We start from the raw sequence: 15396 nt of genomic DNA, 5'->3' as shown, positions 1-15396 counted from the left end.
AGGGTGAATGAAGCAGGCCAGCAAGAGCCTGTAACAACGAGGGGCAGCTAGTGGCCACGGGGGAGGCTAAGCCCAGGGGCAGTGCAGTTTTTGTTTGGGTTTGGAGGGGCTGTAATTGAGACCTAGTAACAGCCCAGTGGAGGCTGAAGTTGCAAGAGGGAGGGAGAGAAACCGTGGCGGGCATCAAGGCAGCGGCGGAGGCGGCGGAAGGGGTGTTTTCCAGCGGAGAGGGGCTCTCCCAGAGGGAAGGCAAGCACGCAGGTGCCTTCAGTTGACGCCGTCGGCAGGCACTTACTGTGTCTTACTTACTTATCGATAACCGCCACCACCAGTTGAGTCCCCGCACCTTACTTCTCCATCGCCTTCAGGTTGGCGGCCTTATTTTCCCCTTTACCGGAGGGGAGGCGGTTTCCCGGAGGCAGCAGCTCTGGGGGAGGCGGGAGCCTGCGGAGGGGCGGCAGTTCTGGGAAAGGTGCAGGCGAGGGCGGTCACTGTGAGAGCGGCCGGAGGCGGGGCGGGCCCCCGGAGGCCACACCCTGAAACTACCTGCGCGGGGCAGGAAGAGTGAGGGTGAGAGCCACTCTGCTGGCGGCCGGCACTGGGCTGGTTACCCGGTCTCTCCGCGACCTGCGCCCCCTGTGCCGCGCGCGCGCCCGCTCCCCCGCGACCCTTTGACCCCGCGGCGATGGGAGCGGGCCACTGGCGCGGACCAAGCCTCTGAGACCTGCGACCGGCCACCCGGACCATGAAGAGCAATCAGGGCCGCAAGGGCGGAGGGGGCTCCAAGGACCTCCGTGCGGGACTCAAGTACAACTCGCGGCTGGAGGTGAGCTAGCGTGCGCGGCGTAGGGGTAGCCAGGGCGCGCTCCTTCCGAGCTGCAGCGAGGGGCCCGAGGCTTCATAGGCGCCGTCCGTCCGGGCGAGGAGTCTCGATTGCAGCCGGGAGCCGATCGGTCCGAGAGGGCGCCCCGGCCCCCGGCGCGCTGCGCTTTGTCTCGGCGGAGGGACCGCTCCGCTGCCCCTTGGTGGCCGGGGCGCTGGCCCGGCAGGTGGAATTTCCTGTTTGGTGGGTGCCTGGCCTGAGGATCTTCGGTACGTGTTGTGCTGCACTCGGGAGAGGTGGGAATGCTCGGGTCTTCGGAGAAGCCGAATATTCAACTGAAAAAGGGGCCGTCTTGCTCCCTCTGTGGATTCGGCGCTATCGAACTACCTCCAGAAGGAGCCGGGGGCGGAGGCTTGGAGTGAGTGATTTGGACGGGAAAAGGGAGGTTTCCAGGGGACTTTGGAGTCGTAGTATAATCTTCGTGTCCTCTTAGGAATTTGTTTTTTCCTTACCGGTCAGAGGCACTTTGGGCCCTTTGTAGAGGGCGCCCGGGAGACTACAGCTTCTGGTTGTCCTGGAGCGCGGAGCTAAGGACTCCAGGGTGGGGCTCGGCTAGGCTTCTCCGAGAGAGGACACAGCTTTTGGGGAAGGTGACTGTATGGGAAAGGATGTGGTAACGTGCGTCTTGAGCGTTTTAGACACTGAAGCCGGGAGCCCTTGTTTGGCAGGAAGAACAACGAGGGACCTGAGAGATCGCAAAGACGTTACATTCAGGCATAGCTGGGGACAGGTCGTTAGTTACCTTCTCCAAGGACACACCTAGGTGGCAGTGCTCTGGCAGGACTGGCCGCCAGGTCTCCTCCTGTCTATCCGGCGGGTCCCCAGCTTTCCTGGAGGGCCAGGTGAGGGCCCCGCTGAGTGGACGCTGAGGGCAGGGGCTGCTCTGGGAGGGAGCTTTGCTCCGCAAAGCAGGGGTAGAACTGTGGCCCGTGTTCCTGGGGCCCGGGCGCCCTCTCTGCCCCACACTGTGGCCAGTACTCCCGAGTCGGCCCAGTTTCCGAGCTCTCTAAAATCACTTCCTTTTCTCCAAGTGGCACATCGGCCCACTCTTCTCTCCCTGACCTGAGGAGTTGCTTCTGCTGTGCCTGCGCCTGCCAGAGGCACCCTCTCCTGGATGGATGCCTCTATTTTCCTTTCGGTAATCACCCTGTTTGCGAAGCCTTGCTAACTGCCTACTGGGGCTCTGGACTCCGGCCTCAGCAGATGGCCTGTGGTTTGGCATTTGTTATTTCAGGGCGGGTTTTTTATCGTGACTTCCTTTTCTGGGACTTCCTTTTCTGAGAGCAGGGTCTTCTTGGAGTCTCGTCTGAATCACCTCACTGGTCTACCTGCTCCTGCCCTCCAACAGGGGCCGGTCCTGGGGCTCCGCTCCGCATTCTGCCCAGAGCTCCAAGGGCCCGCTGACTGCTGTGACCGCTGCCCTGGCTTTCTTTTCCCCTTGGCCGCCTGCTCCTTGTCTCACGCTCTGTGAAGCTCACACGTCCTCCACCCGCCTGTGGTCTTCCCTCCGCTTCCGATGCTGCGGTTTCCCTGCACAGGGTCCCGCTGTCTGTTCTCCTGCCCAGTCCACTGAACCAATTGTGTGCCTCGTTCTGCGCCGGGCACTGTTTTGAGAGGACTCTTAAAGGCAAGTAAGGTATGGTTGCTTTCCTGAAGGAATTTACAGTCCCGAGAGCCATGCTCAGAGGCGTGTGTAAAATAGAGAGGACACGAAGAGCCCTGCAGGAAGTGGCCCTCTCTGCCCACAGCTCATTTCCATTTCTCCAGGAAGTCTTCACTCTCCCTCCCGCCCGTGCCCTCCCAGCCATCTGCCTCCCTGGACTGTCTGATAGAATTAGCAGTCAGGGTCTGCAGACTCTGCCCTAACTTGTTCCCTGCCCGGGAGGTGGGTGCCTCCTCTGGGTTTGTCCTCTGCATCCTCAGCGCCTAGCTGGGTCCTGCCAGCCTCCACAGGGCACCGTGGCTGCTGGGAAAGGTCCTTCCCAAAGCTGATGACTCCAGCCCCTGCCCCACCCTTACCTGTTCCCCTCTGCGCTCCCCACTGCCTCTGGAGCCCTGGGGACCAACTGCGTGAGGGTGGAGGGGTTGTGTGAGCCCTGCCCGAAGGAGGGAAGGTGCACAGTTGCCCATCATTATGGCTGTTAACAAGAACTGGGAAGCCTGCCTCACTGAGTGCCCTGGCCTATGCTGAATATTTGATGCTGGCCCTAAAACTGCTTTGGCATCCATCAGTTCCCTCCAAAGTCATGACCGGCCCATGCAAGGCTCGGTGTGCCCTAGGCCTGTGGAAATCAGTGTTGGGAAGCAGATGGGGGTGGTGCTAGGCCGGACAGCTCTGGCTTTTCATGGCTTTCCATGAAAAGGGTCACACGTTCACTCACCCACAGAACAGACATCAGGTACCCCCCACTGAGAATGCGCCCAGAATGGGGCAGCAGCCCTGGGAGAGAAACCAGGCACCCAGTCCCTGCCTTCAGGCTGGAGGGGTCAGAGTGGGTGAATTGGGACCAGCGGCCATCTGCGGCGTGGCGGCAGGCGTGAGCAATGTGGAGGCAAGACCCGGCGCCGCCACTTTCCTGCCAGGTGATCTCAGATGTTACCCAATCTCTGGGAGCCTCGGTATCTGCAACAATGAAATGGGATGACGTATACGTTGTAGGTTTACGGGAAGGATTAAAAGGCATACTTTACATGAAAGCCATTGGTAAGCTGCAGCGTGGAGTGAAAACCACAGTTTGAGTTTTTGAGTTGAAAAAGGACTTGAGACAAGCAGTAAGGATGTCGTGTTAGTAGGATGGATGCCTGGGAAGAGGCTGGCAGCCAGGCTATCTGGGGGGCACTGACCTGGCCCTGCTGGACACAGGGGGTCTCTCTGAGCAGTGGACAAATTCCAGTGACCGAGACCCTCCTCCTATGGTTCCAATTTTCATGCCCCTCCCTTCACGCAGCTACTATGAAAATGATCCTCTGTGAAAAGAAAAGTGCCGAGACCATGGATATAACAACCGGCTACTCCTCCCTTTCTCCTTATTCCCCTCCCACTCCCATCATAAAAAAATAAAGCTCTTAAAGACTTCCTTCTTTCTCGGAGCTCTCCAAAGGGACATGTGCTGGAGGGTGTGTGCAGGGGTGAGGAAGAGCAGGGAAGGTGGTCAGCCGTGGGGCACCCAGAGTGTTCCTTAGGTGGGGAACACGGAGGTGGGGACTCACCCTTAGGCGCTGCAAATGGACAAGAATGTGCCTTCTCCAGGGGCCTTCTGACCACTGTGGTTCTGGGAAGGCCTGGATGTTCGTGGCGCTCCTTCGGGAGGTGGGGACACTGAGGCGCAGGAGAAGACACCTGAAAGCCGCCTCCTGCCCGTGGGACTCCGCTGGGGTGGACCTGCTTGGAGCAGGCTTGTTGGTGGCAGCGCCGGGTCCTCTCACTCTGCTCCAGGGGCGGGCATGCGACTGCCTGCACTGTGGCCTGTGGCCGACGTGGTCCCAGAATTCCGCTGGTGTCAGTTCCTTTTTTTGGCTTGTGGTTCTGTCCTGGTTTTGGGCTTTTGTTGTTCCTAAGAGGGAAAGTCTGAAGAGTGCGACAGCGCCCCCAAGGCGCCCGGGGCCCAGCGACATTGCTTCTGACGTTGTGCACTTGCTCCTGGAGTGTTTAGAGAACTGATAATCATCACCAGCATTTACTGAGCACATATTATGTATTGCGCCTCTTAGTATTATTATAGTCAGCATCCTTCTGGAGGTGAGGAAAACGGAGCACAGAGAGGCTTGCCTAAGGTCACAGAGCAAGACAGTGGGAGCGGGATTTGAACCCAGGGAGTCTGATTTGGCTGTGTTTTCCCTGGGCTGCTCTAGCGCAAGACGGGGCTGTCAGCCCAGCCGGCTCAGGAAGGGATGGGTCACTGAGGGTGAGCGTCGACTTGATTCCCGTAAGAAACTGGATGTCTCTTCTTGGGGTGCTTCTGAGATGCCCGGAACATAGCAAAATTAGAATAGCCTTTATGGGGTGAGAATGAGAACTGTTGGGCTTTTCGGAGAATTCTCACCCCGCCCGGCAGTAGTGAGAGGCACGTTTGGGGTTCCCTCAGAGCCTGTGGGCAATAGTTGCCCTCTTATTTGTTAAGAACTTTTTCTAGAAGCAAGCCCTGGCTGGTGTGACTCAGTGGACTGAGCGCCTGCCTGCGAACCAAAGGGTCGCTGGTTCTATTCCCAGTCAGGGCACATGCCTGGGTTGTGGGCCAGGTCCCAGAAGCAGGTCCCTGCTACAAATTCTGTCTTGGAACCTCCTGTTTTCAGAATTTGTTCATTTACACCAGGCTTAGCAACAGAATCCTTCGAGTCCTTGTGACAGCTGAGTCACTGGTTGAAATCTTGGCCCCTCTGTCCCTCCGACACGACAGGGATGGTGACACGGAGAATACGGTGGCAGTCGTCCTACCCAGCACTGACTGTGCGCAGTTAGGTTCACCATCTGGATCCTCACAGCAACTGTGTGTGTGGGAAAAAGGCCTGGTTCACAGAGGAGAACAGGAGCTCCAGGGGTTCGAGTGATGGCCCAGAGGCAGAGGAAGAAGGAGATTCATTCACACCTGGATCTGTGAGACTTCAAAACCCAAGCTTTTCCCTGCAGCGCCTGGTGATTGGTGTGTATTCCCAGCAAACCCCCGGACATGCTGTTACCAGTGGTGAGCGCCAGGCGCCAGTGCGAGTCCACCAAACACCTCTTGTCTGGTCTCCCCCTTTGATGCAGTTACTCATCTGGTCGACCAGGAGTCCGGCTGGAGCTGCGATTTCAGCAAAGCTTTGAACAAGACGTACCTTTGTTTATTATGCACATACATAAAAGTCATCATGGAAAATGTGTTAAAAGATATTTTACTTATTTATTTTTAGAGAGAGGGGAAGAGAGGGAAAGAAACATCGATGTGTGGTTGCCTTTCACATGCTCACCTGGGGACTTGACCCGAAACCCAGGCATATGCCTTGACCAGGATTCAAACCGGTGTGACTCTTAGGTTGCATACATTTTCATGCCCTTTCCCATTTCCTGCCCTTTGCATATGTTTTATCTAGTTTTTTGTTATGCAAATGACAACCTGTGTCCTGGAAAAGGCATTCTATGAGCTGGGTGCAGTGGAGGGCGGTGAGGGCGGAGGTGGTGGTGCTGGGGAACAGTGAGGTCTGGTAGGTTTCTGTCTGGCCGAGGGACTGTGCCCAAGTTGTCCATTTATGGATCTAAGTCCCTCTGGGCTGCTCCTGACTCCTTCCTGGGTTCTGCGACATTTCTTCTTTAGTAGCAACCTGGTGAGGTCTTAGGACACTCGCTTATCACCTTTATAGATGGATGACACCCTCCTGGGAGGGAAAGGCCATACCTTGGATGACTTAGTGCTGAGTCAGAGGATGCAGGGACAGCCTGCAGGACAGGCTGCCAAGAGCAGAATCGTGTCCCTCCACGTTAGGGGTAAGTGCTGCGTAAGCGCAGCGCCCTGACAATGGGAACAGAAGCCACCTCCCTCCCGCTGCTGCCGCGGGGATGTGAGCGTGACCTCCCACCTGTGGCCATGTGAGCTGGAAGTGAGCCAGGCCGGTGAAGGGCAAGTGCAGGTGCTGTGTGGAGCGTCGGCACCAGTTTGGCTCAGACAAATAGAATTTAAAAATGGGGGGAAGTACCCTAGAGAAGCATTTTACTGTGTCTTGCCTATGCATGTTTTCTGAAGGAAGTTGTTTTATTTCCTGTTACAAAAGTTAGGAAGGGTTTTTTAATTGTTTGTTTTTCCTTTTTTAAGTCAAGCAATACAGAAATATACAAAGTAGAAGGTGAAATTCCTCTGAAATTCTTTCAGATTTCATAACCTCTATAAATAGTTTGTCTCACAAGTCTTCTGTGCGTATACAAATATGTACTTATTTGGATATTAACGTATTTGAATACATGACCCTTTCCAAATGGAATCTGCAGCCGAAGATGTGGTGGTACTTAATTTGTCACCCACTTTTCACCCTCTTAACCCATGGTAAGATTGTAGAGCAAACACAGCCTCCTGCTTCCTCCCGCCCCCCCCCCCCCCAGTTCTTAAGGAGCAGGGGGTTTACCTGGAGAGTGAGGGGGGCGGAGGTGTGATGGGGGCGCTAGGGAAACCCGGAGGAAGTCTTCTCACTAAATGGTGTGGGAGGGGCCCTGCTCCGGAACTTCTCAGAGGGGGACCTGGGGTGTTTAGAAGGCTGGAGAGGCCTGTGTATTTTTTGCCTTTTTTCTCATTTAACTTTGCATCTTAGATAGCTTTCCCACATTATCACCTACTCTTTTAAAAACCAGTTTTGATGGCTGCATAAGCTTTCATCAAGCGGAGATGTTGTTCTTTATTAATTTTTTTGGTATTTGCGTGTTTGAATTGAACGTATTAATGGGAATAGTGTGATCAGGATAAGGGAGGGAACTGATGAACCGCTTCCAGGAGCCCCTGCCAGTTAGGCCGCCCTTGGGTTAAGCTGCCGAGTCCTGGGTCCCATGTCTTCGTGGGACTGTTGCTAACTACAGGGCCATGAGGTCGAACCGGGTGGACAGAGGCTTAGAATACACTGTGCCTTCTGAGTGGTTGACTGGAGTGTGTTCAGCCAGAGAAGCAGCGGACTCAGAGCGCGCCAGTCGCCGAGGGAGGTCTTCAGGAGCCGCCCCGAGCTGCGGAAGTGAGGCTGGCTCCCTGCAGTGCTGGTGTGCAGGGGCCATTGTGCGGGCCACACGTGGGGGAGGAGGGATTTGTAATGTTGACTCTGGCTGGAAACCCTCCTTCCCCCAAGAAGGGCGGCCGTGGGAGGACGGGAGGTGGACGAGGTCTCCATGCTGTCGGGCTCTCAGAATCTGATCCCAGGGATACATTTCCGCGTTCTCTCCCGGCCAGATCCTGTTACTTCCACCACTGGGACTCTGGGCTGTAATCTTAGACTTGGGTCCCTGGGCGGGGGTGGTGCTTTCCTGTTTGTGTATGCAGCCCTCTCTTCCAAACAGCATCTCAGATCGGCAGCTCCAGCATGCCCAGAGCTACCTGAGAGGCTGAGGAGGTGTGTCGGAAGGGAGGCAATTTCTGGAGGCAGGCGGGCTTGGGGCCTTCCCCCTAATGTCTGCAGACCCTTGGGTTCCCCAGGACAGCTGTGAGAAAGGTCAGTAAAGAGGAACAAGCTCATGATGCCTGCCGTGACTTTAATCGTGCCCCAGGGAGTTTTGGTGAGTGAAGAAGGCCAGTGTCCCTAAAGTTTATACTGGATAACTCATTTCTGTAACTTTGGAAACCATAGCTTTAGAACTGGAGGATAGGTTAGTGGCGAGGGGGCCAGGAGGAGGTGAGCATGCCCACATCCAGGCAGCTGGAGGGCTCAGAACTGTGACCTTGACCGTGTGGGTGAATATAAGGCACATCAGTGATGAAAGTGATGGAACTTAGTAGTTACACACAAATGAATACAGGGAAAATGGGAAGTGTAAGTAAGGTCTGGGGCTATGTTAATGTCATATAACACAGTTTTATACAATGTTAGCACTGTCAGGAACTGGGCAAAGTGTCCAAGGGATCTCACAGTGTTTGGTCGTACAATCACACGTGATTCTACAATGAGCTCGACCAAAATCTCAATAATTGGATGAAGCGCAGCCTGTGGAATCAGATGTGGGCTCAGAGGAGAAGAAAGAAGCGAAGTCACATGGCCCTGCCTTTGCTCCTCGTTTCTCTTGCTGAGCCTGGGGGCTCTTGCCTGGTGAGGCGCTGCAGGCTGACCTGTCCCTAAAGAAAAGGGGGAAGGTTTGGGGCAGGAAGGGCGCCTCTGGCCGATTAGGACGGGGCTGGCTCCACTGTGTGGGATCAGAGAGACCATCAAGGGGCAGCGGGGGTGGGGGTGTGTGTGAACTTGGAGCTGGGATGATTTCTCTGGTTGGAATTACACAAGATGTGTCCGGGGGCAGCTTTTAACTTTAAGGGGGGTGAGCGAGTCCAGGCTTGAATGAGGCTGAATGTAGCTGGGGGCAGGGGTGGGCGCTGCAGGAAGAACCTGGGGTGAGGCTGAGGGCCCTGGCACCTTACTGTGGGTACACTACCCAAGTCTGGCCGTGGAGCGAGAAATCTTTCAATCAATTAATCAATCAGTCAGTTGCTAACCCTGGCAAGGTCAAAGGCAGAGGGGACGGGAAGAGAAAAACTGGGGAGCCCTGACCTCTTCGACTGCCTGGTCTGCCTGCTGCTGTGGCTGCCCAGTGGCGGGTGCGGGTCCCAGGAAGAAAGTCTTGTGGCTTGAGGGGGTCCCTGAGATTTCCAGGAGGGGCTTGGCTTGGGCTGCATTCTCGAGGGCAGGCTAGTTTCATATGGGATTGGGGCCTCCTGGCTGCAGCAGGGAGTGGGGGGGGTGGCCAGCACCCCTGGGCCAGAGTGAAGGGGCAGGAATCCCTAATGGTTCTGGGCACAGTGTGCTGCCCCCTAGGGCCCAAGACGTGGGTTAGCGTAGGCAGTTTTGCAGCTCACTCTTCAAGGCAGTTCCTCTCTGAGTTTTGGTGTCCTGGGGGTAGGGGGCGGGGACAATAGGTGTCCCCTGAGAAGCCGCAGGTGTCCTGAAAAGAGCACTGGCTTTGCACCAGACAGGCCTGGGTCTGGAACTCAGTCCTGCCCCTTCTTAGTTTTCTGGGGCTTTGACACATTACCTTCTTTTAACCCATTTTCTCATCTGAAAATGAAACGTGGTTGCAAGAATTAGAGATAATAAACATTAAAAACACTTAATGTGGCACCAGGAGACAGAAAAATATGCTTCTTGTGGCCTCCACCCCCTCCCAGAGCTGTGTCAGAGATGGTGGCTGTGAGAGCCCCTTGGCTACGGTTAGGGTCACCTGTGGCCTGTGGACTTCAGGGGCTGTGCCCCAAGGCTCCCAGGGTGGGCGTGGTCTCACTCAGAGGTTTTGAAACCTGTTGTGTTCTTTTGGGACAGGGTCTCAAGGCCAGGGACTTGCTGTTCTGTCAACAAGTATGTTTCTTTTATTTTGAGGTGTTGCAAAAAAAAAATCGCACTTGAAATAAGGTTTTAATGTTTTAAGAAACTTTGGAACAACTGGAACTTGATGTGTAAACTGAGACCCAGGGTGTAGGTGTGGTCGGGCACACTCGCTGGCTGTGCTGGGTACAGTGCCTCTGGGTCGGGGTGGGTGGGAAGACGCCAGGGAGGCTTGGAGGGTTTCCCTCTCACTCCCCCCCACCCCCCCCAGCGCAGTCCCTGCCTCCCTCAGTGCAGGGAAGAGGAGGAGAGGGAGGGGAGCCGGGAGCCCGGAGGCCCTCCTGGTGCAGGGCGAGGGCCTGGGCCTGGCTGGCCTCGGTCTGTGTCTCCCTGGGGCTTCCTGGAAGACCTGCCAGGTCTGCTCTTGCCTGGCTGTTTGAGGCCACCAGGTAGACTTATGCTGTTAAGGGTTTTTTGTTTGTCTGGTTGGTTTTAATGTTTTAACTTCAACTCCAGCTGCTCCACCGGGGGGGGGGGGGGGGAATGGGCCCCGCCTAGCTTTGGGCAGATGGATGGATGGTGGCGGGTGGAGAAATCAAAATCAAAGGGGGATCACAGGAAGGCCCTGTCATTAGTGTGAATCAGCTCATTTGTTCATAGCACCTGTACTTAGAGGGCTGTAAGGGGTTATTAACCCAGTTTTTAGAGGGGAGGATAAAGACAGCAGCATTTGCCCCAGTGCCAGAGTTCCCAGGCCCGACCCCTCTTTTCCATCACACCCTCCCCAGTCCCTTTGAAGGGAAAGAAGAGTCTTGCATCCAGGCCCCCCCCCCCAAGTCTGTCGTTTGTTTCCTTTGGGGGTCTTGTTGCAGAGGTGTGTGGTGCCCGGACCGTGGCTGCGTGGGCAGGGCCCTGAGCAGTGCAGGGCGTTGGGGAGGAGACACAGGCATGAACCTGCTGGACCTGCAGGCCCGCTGGCAGAGGGCCAGCCGCTGGGTTTCTGTGGCGATGAGGCGCCCGCGGTTGGCTGAGTCAGGCCCCTGGGGACTTTTCTTCCTGCTCTGGCCAGGTGTGCAGAGTTTTGTTTTATGCCTTCATTGGGAGCTAGTAAGCTGTGTGCCAGCTTTCTGTTCCCCTAGATGGCTTGGGGTCACAGATCTCAGGTAATTCTGGGCTCCTTCTGGTGGGAGGACGGGATGGGTTCAAAGGGCAAGGGTGAGAGGGTTGAGCAACAAGAGGCAGAGGGTTCAGGAAGTCCACCACCAACTGAGCGGACCTCGGCTGGGTGTGTGTGAGCCTGTGGAGCTCTGGGGGCCGCCCAGGAGACTCTCGGAGATGCTCACCGCCTGTTGTGGGAGGGCCCCAGGGCGTGGAGGCCCAGTCCAGCTGCCTGCTGCAGGTGCGCTGCGTCCAAGTGGTTGCCTGAAACCAGCGGACTGGAACTGCGATGTGGCCCGGCTGGCGCTTGTCACACCGTGTGGGCGCGCGGGGCCAGCAGCCTCTTGGAAACGAAGGCCGAGTTTGTCGAACTTTAAGTTCCTAAGAATAAGCTGGGCCCGGCTCCTTCTGCGGTATCAGCATGTCCATGGAGAGCGGCTTGGGAGCCCGGATGCTGAGCAAGCACTGGGCTCCCTTTACTTTCTCTTTTATTGTTATTTTTCATGCCCAGACGAGTTTGGGAAATGCTGGGTACGATCCGTGGGAACAGTAGCCCCTTGGTCTTGAGAATCTGGCTTCTTGTAAGATCAGTGGCCCAGGTTGGTGGGTGGGCAGATGATTCTGATGCCGGCTTCCTTTGCCCTTCCCATTTATCCCTGTGATCGTTCTGTAGTGAAGAAAACAATTGTTCTCGTGCCGGTCACTCTGCTGGGCCGGGGCTGCAGTGCTGGCAGGACGGGGGACGTCTCGCTCTCAGAACCTGCCCGTGGGCTGGCCGCTCGCGGCCCGAGTTCTCCTCCGTGTGGGTGGGCACCGCGGCAGAGCGGGCCCCGCCTTCCTGCAGCCGCACCTCTGGCGTCTCAATGTTCTGCGCGTCTTCAGTGCTCAGCGTTGCCTAGGAGGACAAGTAGAGTGTTTTGTTTTTGACATTCATTTTTTTAAATCCTCACCTGAGAATATATATATTTACTGATTTTCAGAGGGGCGGGGGGATAGAGAGAGAAAGAGAGAGAGAGATTTATGTGAGAGAAACATCAATCGGTTGGCTCCTGTATGCGCCTGACTGGGGATCAAACCCACAGCTCCTTGGTGAACCAGACGATGCTCCAACCACCTGAGCCCCCTGGCCAGGGCTGGAATTCATTTTTGCACTGTCATTGTGGGTGACCTTGAGCCATGCTGTGTGTCTGGGGGTTCTGGCCGGGATTTGACACTCATTGCCGGCCTCAGGGAGCGGCCATGAGCTCTGTGTACACTGGCCTTGTCTTCCTCCTTGTAAAGGAAGGCGGGCATCTTCCAGCACCACAGGAGCCCCTTCGCTCCTTGGAAAATCATCGCACAGGCTCAGACTGTTCTTTCTTGCTTGAATAATCTCAGGGAGATTTTATGGCTCTAATGACTGTAGTGACAGTGGTGACATCAGCGAAAGGAAATCCGTCCTGCCTGGTGGCCGGTACACTGAGTCACCGAACGTATACGTGAACAGCACCTGCCCCACATCAACGGTTGACTTGGCAATGGCGCATGAAGCCAGCCACCCTTGTTCTAGTCTCAGGTCTGAGCAACACACTGTCATCTCCAGCCATTGGCAGGACGATGCCCCTTGACCCCCCTTGACCTCCATCTTCAGCAGTAGAAGTAGGTAATCAGTTGCCACGTGATGGGTCTTTCATGGTACCTCCCAGGACTCTGAGTAACGTCTTCTGTTTGCGGATTCCTTCCCCTTCCTGGCAGGTCCCACCCAACCTTAGCCAAATGAGTGACCATCTTAAAAAGAAACAAGCAGTCTGGCACGAAGATTTACTTTTTCCTCATCTGCTTTGATTGGAATCTTGCGTGGATTTTTGGATAGTTAGTGTTACTTTTGCCACTTAAACATGCCAACACACCAGTTGCTTCTCTCTAGTGAGGACCACACTCCGAATCACCGATGACAAGCTGGCTTTGGATTTGCTGGTCCTGAGAGCCAGCAGGAGGGCAGGCCCTGGAGAGTTTGGAGCTGGTGCTAGGTATGTTAGCATGTACTCGGGGTCCGGAGAAGGCTCCCCTCAAGTGACAGAATTCTTTGGTCGACTTGGACACAGCATTTTGTTTGTTCAGTTTTTAGTTTTCCATCTGGTGAGTTTATTTCTGAATGGGTGTCGGTGACTGCAAGGGTCTTTCTTACATCATCAAATAGCTTTCGTAAGTCAGTTTTTTAGGACAACCACTGACCTTGTGGAGGATGTGTGTCACTCGTACTAGTGTGCTTAACGCAGTAGAAAATGTGACACTGTCCCAGGTCTCTGCATCCTCCTGGGTTTGGCTGGCCACGGAAACCATCTGACCCTGCGCCCTGCACCTCAGGTTCTGGCCCTTTACCCCTCCGCTCTCTACTCTGCGGGCACCCCAAGCTCTTTGTGCCCACTGGTCCTCCAGGAAGCCATTCCTCGTTGTCTTGTCTGTGCCGTGCTGAGCGTCTGGGGGCTCTGGCTGGCTGGTGAGAGTTGGCCGTGAGGGCTCTGTAATCAGTCTCTCTTTCGGCCTCTGTGTCGGAGTCAGCAATCACCTGGCTTCCCAGCACTAGGTTTCGTGTGGGCACCTGCAAACGTGTTCCTTCTGTGAAGGGGAGGGAGAGGCAAAAGTGGGCACTGGTGTACTTTCTGTTCCATTGGCTCCCTGGCACGTAGAGAGATTGTTAGGTGGGGAAGGATGGTTAGGTGTGTAGTTCAGCTGAATGGGTGGGGGCTCCCTTCCCCCCTCCATGGGAGAGCACCTGGACCGCCCAGAGGGTGGGAGGACCCAGAGGGTGGAAGGGTGTGGCTCTTGCCCCAGCTGACCTCACTGCCTTTGGGACTTTGTACGAGCCACTCCCTCTCAGCCTCAGTTTCCTTATCACGAAATTGCTTGAGTTGGACAACACAATCTGCAATAAGCCTAAAAATGGAGCCGAGAGTAGGGCTATAAACAGAAACAGCCTAGTTACTGATTACACAGCCTTTCAGGTGAGTGGAGCCCAGCCTTCACTCAGCAGGAACGGCCGGGCCCTGCTGGCACCTCTGCCCCACTGCTGCTGGCCTGGTGCCAAGGCCGGGCTGGTGGCCCCAGGGGTGCACTGTCCAAGCTGGCGCCCACCGCCCTTTCCCAAGGAGCTTGTTTTCTTTTTCCCCTGAATACTTGCTTCTTGAGTTGTGGGAGCTGACCGCGCCGGGAGGCAGAAACCGGGACCACAACCAGGACAGAACCCGGACCGGCAGTGTGCTCTCACTACATCATACTTTCTCCTGCCTCCTCCGTGGCCACTGACCAACCCTCCCCCGCCCCCACAGCCCCCCCCCACCTCTCCCCCAGAGTCCAGGGCTTTAGGGAGGGTCAGGTAGGGAAATAGTTGGGAAATTACTGTCAGTTGAAATAAACATAATAAACAATCATTTTCTTACATGTCTTCTAACACATATATGCAGTCTGTTCAGAGAGTCTAGCTTTAAAGCCTATTTTTTTATTTAAAAAAATTCTATTTATTTATATTGCTGACACTGTTACAGTTGCCCCCATCCCCCTACCCCTTTGTCTGCCTCCACCCAGCCCCTCACTGGCCTTTACCACATTGTATTTTTTTAATTTTTAGATATGATTAGACAACCAGGGGTCATTGGCCATTTAAAGAATACCTTACAACCTGAAAGAGAAAGACAAAGTTCTGAAGATAATTAAAAAAAAGAAAATCTAATTGGTAACTTAAGAAAGAGCCAGAAGGTGGTGCATTCATAAAATAAGAAAAGATTGCCCAATAAAGTAACCACGAAGCATAAAACATCACTCTTGGAAATGAAATGCTACATGATTTTTTAATTTAAAGAAAACTATTCCTTGCCTTTATAATACGTGTTGAGATCAGGGGACTTTAGTCCTCTGGGTTTGTTCTTTTCCCAGTGGGTGGGGCGGGTCCATTGCACTTCCATGTGAATTTCAGACCAGCTTGTCCATTTCTCCAAAAGTCCTGCAGGGATTTTGGTCAAGGTTGTATGGAGTGTCTAGACAAGTTTGAGAACGGGCATCTGAACTATACTGAGGCTTCCTGTCCATGAACATGGGCTTATAAATTTCTCTCAGCACTGTTTTGTATTTTTGTTTGTTTTTTGTTTTGTTTTGTGTTTTCCAGTGCATAGAGCAGGGGCATCCTCTGTCACATTTGCCCCTGAGTATTTTTTTTTTTTTTTAGTTTTTATTTATTTATCTTTAGAGGGGAAGGGAAGGAGAGAGGGAGAGAAATATCAATGTACGGTTGCTTCTGCTGGGGACACACAATGTATTGTGTCTCCCCTGCTGGGAACTGGCCTATAACTCAGGCATGTGCCCTGACTGGGAATTGAACTGCGATCCTTTGGTTCACAGGCTCGCACTCA

The 15396-nt window shown here is 54.7% G+C and overlaps 1 protein-coding gene across 2 annotated transcripts in view; it reads left to right on the top strand.

The window, feature by feature from the left end:
- Positions 1 to 550: 550 nt before the first annotated feature.
- Positions 551 to 15396, top strand: part of ST14 (ST14 transmembrane serine protease matriptase) — a 37371-nt gene continuing 22525 nt past the window's right edge. Inside the window, exon 1 of one of the 2 annotated variants that reach the window (XM_037134230.2) lies at positions 551 to 826. In XM_037134230.2, coding sequence (XP_036990125.2) covers positions 746 to 826 — 81 coding nt within the window. In that variant the 5' untranslated portion in view covers positions 551 to 745. Of the gene's footprint in view, positions 827 to 10912; positions 11017 to 15396 lie in introns of those variants that run through there. The other variant, XM_053659487.1, reaches the window with a different exon arrangement.

The sequence above is a fragment of the Artibeus jamaicensis genome, unplaced genomic scaffold (genome assembly GCF_021234435.1).
Source record: "Artibeus jamaicensis isolate MK-2021 breed Jamaican fruit bat unplaced genomic scaffold, CSHL_Jam_final scaffold_660, whole genome shotgun sequence".
Classification (NCBI taxonomy): Eukaryota; Metazoa; Chordata; class Mammalia; order Chiroptera; family Phyllostomidae; genus Artibeus; species Artibeus jamaicensis.
Note: the sequence above shows the minus strand (reverse complement) of the source record. Positions and strands in the feature narration are given on the sequence as shown.